Raw genomic sequence first — 7,861 nt, forward strand, 5'->3', positions numbered from 1 at the left:
TGAAACAATAAATATTCTTAAACTATGAATCTACGGAACTTTATGGGCCTGTAAATTTTCACTGCCTATGTACATAACATTTAGTTTCCTTGGTTTACGAATGAGACCAAAGTGAAAAGTTTGAATGTAATTATCAGCCAAAGAAGAGTGGTCCATTGAATTCATAAATTTAGGCCTTACTAACGAAAGTTAATTAAACATAACCTACAGCATATTGGTTTATGATGATGTCTACCATTTCCCTTTCACGCCGACACAGATAGGTCCTATGGTGATGATGAGCTAGAAAATGGCTAGGAGTGGGCAGGAGGCAAATGTGGCCTTAATTAAGGTACAGCCGCACCAATTGCTTGGTGTGAAAATTTGAAACCATGGAAAACATGCACTTCAGGCCTGTCAAGAGTCGGTTCGAACCCAGCATCCCCCAAATGCAGGCCGATAGCTACACGGCCAGTTGTTCAGTACCACAAAGAAGCAATTCCTTGCATTCCTCCTCTTCCAATACTTATTGTGAGAGTATCTTAATGTAAATTCAAACAACACCTTAAGAAGTAAGTTTTTATTTTTTTTCAAATTGGTGCTCACAGTTACCCATATTTACATGCACCTTTGGACATAAGTTTTCATGCACATATCCAAGATGTTATGATTCATGGCATTATTTTGGAACAGTAGAGTAAAACATTACACCAAAAACACATCATTCATGCTTTCCTCACTTGAAGTAAAGATGGGCTGCCTACCAATGCTCTTCGGTTCTACGATCGAGGTAGCCCTTACTTCTTTGCAGCTTCTCAGTATGCCTTTCATCAAGAATCCTTTTAAGAGATTTATCAAGCATATCGGCTTTGTAATTACGATAGACCATGCTTCCTAGTTTATGCTTATATTCTTGCAACACAGTCGAAAAAACTGCTGAAGGCATGATTCTTGAGGTGATCAATCTAACGCAAGTTGATTCTAACAGAACTTCAGTTGGTATAAAACACTCAAAAATAATCCACTTCATCTAACATTTGTTGACAATGTGCACACTCAGTACCACATGATACAAGAAACAAATTCTCCCACTCAGGGACAGAGAAAAGGAGACAACAATCAAGAAGTAGGTTTATCACAATGAACTCTGACTGTCCTATATCAACACAGACCTATCCACATTATCAAACAAATTGTACACTTGCTTGAAGATAAACCAATGTCCAGAATTATCCCATGGAATATTTGCAAGCTAACACTCAGAGAAATGTAAGAAAACACTAGTAAAATGCAGGGTAAATGCTGTAAAAGTGAATCACGGATAAAAGGTTACTGGGCATAGAGAAGCACTCATGGGTCAATTTATCTCCAAACGAAAGAGACTGGGATGGATCAAACACATTTCAATGACACTTGGGTGAATTATCAATTAATAGAAAATATAATGATCATCATTATTATACTGCAAAACCAGTTACAGTAAAAATTTAACAGCTAAAAGATAGCTGGCATCTCAGAAAAGTTTACTCTTAATAATGTCAAATGACACTGCATAAGCACTGTACAAGTCTACAGATAGTTTCATTTTAAAGTTCTACAAAACAATTTATACTGAAAATGAAATTTTCACACCATACATAGAATTTCTACAAACCAATTTTACTAATTCAACAAAAAGTGAAAAATGCATTGGCCACTGCATTCACTTTCACTCAAGACACTTATAAAGTCACCAACATTCATAAAAAAATACAACATGAAAATATATCTTAGAACCAATAACAGACATCTTGATATATTACACAACTCTAACTCATTAAATAAATCTGATGCTTTTCTAAATATGGTATATACAGATTCAAATGTAACATATGTAGCTCTTGGTACTTTGATCAGACTGGACATAACTTAATTATCAGATACTCTGAATATGTAAACGCCATAAAATAGAACAGATTCTCTGCAATAGGACAAGTTGTTTTACGTCGCACCGACACAGATAGGTCTTACGGCGATGATGGGACAGGAAAGAGCTAGGAGTAGGAAGGAAGCCAAAGTAAATGAAAGTAAATTTAGTTCAAAAAACTTAAAAACCCTAAACTTCCTTAAATCACTAATTATTCCACCTTGTACCAGAGTGCATGACCTCAGCTTTTTGTGGGGACATCTATGGAGAAAAATTCAAACTTTGTGATGTACACCAAAACAAAACAAAGAAATCCAGTCAGTTTAGGGAAAGTTAAAATAACATATTAATCAGTTATTCAGTACATTCTGATCAATGTCCCAACTTCATGCATTAGCGGTTTCAAGCTTTGTTCGATAGATAGTGTTCCCTAAGGCGCTTCTTTTCAATGTGCAGGGTTGAGGTGCACCTCCCGGTGCAAATATTATAAGTCACAATGGACTAGTACCATCACAGACCACATTAGGGAGAAAAAGAACATTTTTCACTTGCCAAGAGATGGCTACAATGTGTGTAGTATATATCATTCCTACTAATACTTTTGAATTCGTTAATTAGTTTTGAACACAAAGTAGCTGAAGGATACATTTTATTGTTACTGTTACAGGATATTTTACAAGCATATCACCTGCAACTTGTATCAATAAATTACTGTATTATTTAGAAAAAAATAATTAATATAATCAATAAGATAACAAAGGTGTTTCATTTGGAAATAACTAGTAAAATATCCTGTAACAGTAACAAAGAATGTATCCTTCAGCCACTTTGTGTTCATTTGGAAACAACTAGTAAAATATCCTGTAACAGTAACAATAAAATGTATCCTTCAGCTACTTTGTGTTCAAAACTAATTAACGAATTGAAAAGTATTAGTAGGAATGATACCAGCTACCAAATGATATAGAGTAGAGGTCTTCGGAATAATCCTAACTGCTGCACAATTCATAACGCAAGATCGTGGAAAAACTTGAAGGAAAAGTGAAAACTAGGTATGTAAACCGTCAATCTCATAAAAAAGTATATTATCAGTTGGACTATCAATCATGTGCACTAAAAAGATGGATCAAACCCCGGTATCTGTTGAGCCATTTTCTACCCATTTCCATTATCTGACGATGGCTTATCAAATTATGTACATTACCTCAAGAGAGTTTTCCTGCGATGAATCTGGCTCGGTTAACTCTGATTTAACTTCTTCTTTCAGAGCTATCACTTCTGGTACATGTTCAAGATTTTCCTGTGGAAAATAAGATATATTAGGTATGCTCATAACACACATCTACAAATACAGTCACTAACAAATGAGCATGTTAATTCATTAATTTCCAGTATTACAGATACTTTCAGAATTTCACTAATGGTTAAGGAAGATTTCTACCAGCAGAGGATTGTTATATCCAAAGGCTGTACTGAGAAAGTTGTTATTATTCTTGCTCACTCCTTATGTCAGAGACAGGATGAGACTGAGAACAAAATATAAAATGCGAAACATTTTCTAGCCATACCAGAAGATATAATACCAGAGATGGAATTGGGGCTATCTCACACAGAATTTGGAAGGAAGCAGCCATAGGCATAAACACTAAATTGTATGAACTGTTTTCATATGTTCAATCATATCAATCAAATCATAAAAGTTGTCTGAACCAATTAGAAGCGTTACATTTCTAAATGATTTTTTGTTCTCAGCATAGAGTTTGTTTATAGACAGATTAAAATTACTTGAAATAATGGAATCACATTCTCTACTATGGTTTTGCTGAGATCACAGGGGCTACATAAAACATTAATACAGTTCTGTTTCAAACAGCATATTTCAATGCTTGCAAGTGTAAAATAAAAAATATAAACATGAAAGAAGCAGGCTTATCACAGTCATACAACAGTAAAAGATGTGATGTAGCCCAAGGTCAAAGCAGCTAGAAATGAAATATTTTACTACTACAAGCATGTTATGTAGTGTTCTGTGAGGAGATGAGGAAATGAGGACACTGTCAGTGGAGAATCAGCAGTGTTGGAGTGTATATTTGCAGTTTCAGAAGATCTTTTTGATCTACTACGAGACATTTAAATTTCATTCTTGGATTCATAAAACCTTGTCAGCATTAAAGGGGGGAGGGACTGTGATTAAAAGCTTATGTTTTCATGTAAATTAAGTAACAAATAAAAGTGAATTAAAGTAACAAGTTCTAGAATATACCAACTTAACACATTCAATACAGAAGAGAAGAGTAGCTGAACTAAGGAATGGATGAAAAGGATGCACAAAAAGGACAGGGAAATAATGACAAAGAGGAAAGAAAAAATTCTGTTTAATGTGCCTTAAGTCCTTAAACTGTCAAAGCCAACTAAGAAGGGGCATATAAAAGAAATCATTCTCAGAAACCATACATTCTAGAGCCCTTAGACATGGTTCTCTACTGCATATATCATAGAATCTGACCTGTATTTGAGGAATAAAATGAGCTAATCACTATTCTGTCTTTCTAGAGGAATTCAACATCTCAGCAAAATACTTATTTTGAGAGAACATACATTCAGATTTTGAGCTATTTCATCCCTCGTATGCCATAGGCAAATTTGCTCATTCCTTGAAACACATAATATCTCCCAGCACATTGTGGATGTGAGGGTAACCCAGAATAATCACACCTGTGTTGACATTATGTTTAGCAGACTGGCATATCCAGGCTCAAAAACACCAATGAAAGATTTGTGATTTAACTTCTTCTATACTAATTATGGTAGGAGTAATAATTTTTAACATGTGGTGTTAATGCTGGTGCAGTAGTGTAGGAGGATACCAACAGTAAAAAGTACAGACTAATCCAAGTTCAACCTAAAGTTCCTAAGAGTTGGCAGCTTTCTGTAGTGCGTTGTGGTGTATTCCCAGACAAATAAACAAAACAGAGTTGTACTGCGCATAGATGCTCATTCAGCAATTGGAGACTGCTGGTGTTAATACTGAGGAAGCACATAGAAAATGATGGTCATGCCAAACTTATTCAGCTATTAAGGGTTAATTTCTGACATCTATAAAGTTATCTGGAATGAGACCTACAAGTGATGCAGTTGTTTTTCCTTCAAGCCAGGCTGGTTCCTCTTTGATCTTTGCTTCCAGGTCCATTTTGCACTGCAAACGGAAGTAGTTAGAAGGTACTGGTATGGTTGATTACTTCCACTGACCTTACACTGAAACATAAGCCAGAAAAAGATATTACCTTATTGATGTCACTGATACTTATGGTGTTTGTCAACAAACTAAGCAACAACCTTGTCATTTTATATGACCATCAATATTATGATCATACCAAAAAACCCAAAATTTTACATGACTGTTGATATTGTGATCATACCAATAGGACCTCAAGTTTTCTATGACTGATACTTCGATCAAAGCTAAGGACCTGCAGTTTTACATGATTTCTAAAACAGTGATAACTTCCAGAGGAAATATAATTTAACTTATCTGTCGATATCAAGATCATAGTCAAAGGACCCCTAGTATTACATGACACATTATATCGTATTAATAGCTATCTAACATACAGTTTTATATGGAACTGAAACTGCAACAAGATGACCTTTCTTGAAAATTCAGTGACTGTACGTTTTGCAAATCACTCTGATCACCGTGGTCCATATACTGGAATCTTCCTACCATTTTTATCCTTTGCAATCAGCTTCAAAACTAACTGAACAAGTTCACAGTTGTTTGAGATATGTTCTATCAAAATTTTCCTTCCCACAATCAAATTCTCTCAAACCATTCTCCTCTCATTAAGCTTATTCACTATCTCTTTATTTGAGAAATGTTCAATCAAAATGATCTTCATGAACTTCTGATAACATAGCATTTAAAAGGCTTCAAACTCTATTTTTCTTGGCACCAATTATTATCTGTTCCACTTCCACATGGTGTCATACTCGTTACTCAGTGTAAACATAATTTTAAAAGTTTTCAATCTGTTCAACCTAAAGAACATGATGGAGAACAGATGGGAATTTAGGCTGGATTCAGTGATGATATTTATCGATATTGAGAAGGCATATGTCAGTGTACCATGGCAAGTGTTCTCGGATACACTGATCAAAAAAGAAGGCAGGGAGAGGTGAAGAACATATTATGAAAGCCATGAACGAAAAGTGAGTAAGTAGTATGAATACTACGATAGGACGAACAAACTGGTTACAAGTAGAAACAGGACTTCAAAATGGATGTGTTTTATCCCCTCCAATCTTCATTACAATCATGGATGAAATCCACAAGAGTATACAACAAAAAATGGGAAGCAAGGAGGCAAAGGCCTCACTCTTTGCAGATAAGACAGTAATATGTGGAGAAGATGAAATGGAAGCACAAGAACAAGATAATGTAAGGAATCAGGAGATGGAGGAATATGGAATGAAAATCAGTGTGGAAAAGAGTATGATAGTAGTGGTGACGAGAGGTAATAGAGAAGGAAATGGGAATATTGAAGTGAATGGAAGACCATTAGAAGTTGTGGGAAGCTTCAAGTATTCAGGGAGAATAATTGAAGAAGATGGGAAAATAAATTAAGAAACTGGATAGAGACTTGAACGAGCCAATGAGTTTTACCAATGTGTGAGATGTATAGTCTGTAACTGGGACATCCAACAGAATGCAAGAAAATTTTGCACCCAATGTATTACACACCATGGACAACAAAAATACATGATGAATGCAGAATGCAAGAGGCCAAGATGAAATTCTTTAGAGAAATAATAGGGAGGGCATAAAGGGATAAAGTCAGAAACATAGAAATGAGGGAGTGAATTGGATTCCCTGAACTGAAAGGCAAGATAAGCTGAAATGGTATGGACACATGATGAGAATGGAAGAGGATAGAGTTCCACAGTAAGTATTTACAGAGAAAGTCATAGGAGAATGACATCGGAGAATGCCCAGAAAGGGGTGAATGGATATGGTAAGGAGAGTACAGAGAAGAGTGGAGTAAAAGTAGAAAAAATATTCGAGGAAGGAAAGGAGTGGTGGAGAGAGAAGAACTGATGAGGTTCTTGATTCACATTTCTACACAGAAGACTGGAAATGGAAAATGAACAAAAATTCTTTTGAAATGAAGACAAAAATTTATACAATACTGCTATCAGCTCATTTCATCAAACAATGCCAGCAAACTTTACTTAAGTGCCTTTTCTTTATTTTTCTATGCATGTCATGTCTAATGACACAACCAAGTGGTGTTTAACAGAGAACCCCTTGTATGGAGTTCCATGACAAATGAGTGGTTTAAATGTTAAGCAGTTTTTATTGTTTCGCAGGTGGTACGAAAATTGTCTATGTTGAATTCACACAATATTAAACAGAAGGAAGTATCCACCTTTCAATACTCCGTTGTTAAGTTGAACCAAATAGAGGTTACAACTTGTTTATTTGGGACCGGTTTCAACACATTTGAAGTGTCATCATCAGCCAATTAGCAAAGCAGTGCAAGAATTAAGTCAAAAAGGTCTAAAAACAACTAACACAGAGATTACAACTTAACAACAGAGTATTGAAAGGTGGTTCCTTCCTTCGGTTTAATATTGTGTGTTTCTCTATTCAGTACAGAACAATCATGAAATTTTTAACTTTATATGTTGAATACCTCGAGTAGTGCCCCAGAGAATTCATTTCACCCAGTAGCAATGTTCATTAGTCACTTTGTGATATTTTACTGTAAGTGTAAACATACTGCACAAACAATGAATACTACAATTTCTCCTACAGGTAATACAAACTTCGTTCCTGTGGCTAATTTTGTCGATTCTTACACATTGCCAGGGAATACATTTCTAATAATAATAATAATAATAATGTTATTTGCTTTACGTCCCACTAACTTCTTTTACGGTTTTCGGAGACACCGAGGTGCCGGAATTTAGTCCCGC

At 35.3% G+C, this 7,861-nt stretch overlaps 1 protein-coding gene across 1 annotated transcript in view; it reads right to left on the reverse strand.

Annotated features, from left to right (window-relative positions):
- Positions 1-5,127, reverse strand: part of LOC136886697 (zinc finger and SCAN domain-containing protein 26-like) — a 29,190-nt gene extending 24,063 nt beyond the window's left edge. Inside the window, exons 1-2 of the mRNA XM_068230763.1 lie at positions 5,010-5,127; positions 3,090-3,185 (exon numbers count right to left, since the gene is read on the reverse strand). Coding sequence (XP_068086864.1) covers positions 3,090-3,185; positions 5,010-5,075 — 162 coding nt within the window. The 5' untranslated portion in view covers positions 5,076-5,127. The remainder of the gene's footprint in view (positions 1-3,089; positions 3,186-5,009) is intronic.
- Between the last annotated feature and the right edge of the window lie 2,734 nt (positions 5,128-7,861).

The sequence above is a fragment of the Anabrus simplex genome, chromosome X (genome assembly GCF_040414725.1).
Source record: "Anabrus simplex isolate iqAnaSimp1 chromosome X, ASM4041472v1, whole genome shotgun sequence".
NCBI lineage: Eukaryota > Metazoa > Arthropoda > Insecta > Orthoptera > Tettigoniidae > Anabrus > Anabrus simplex.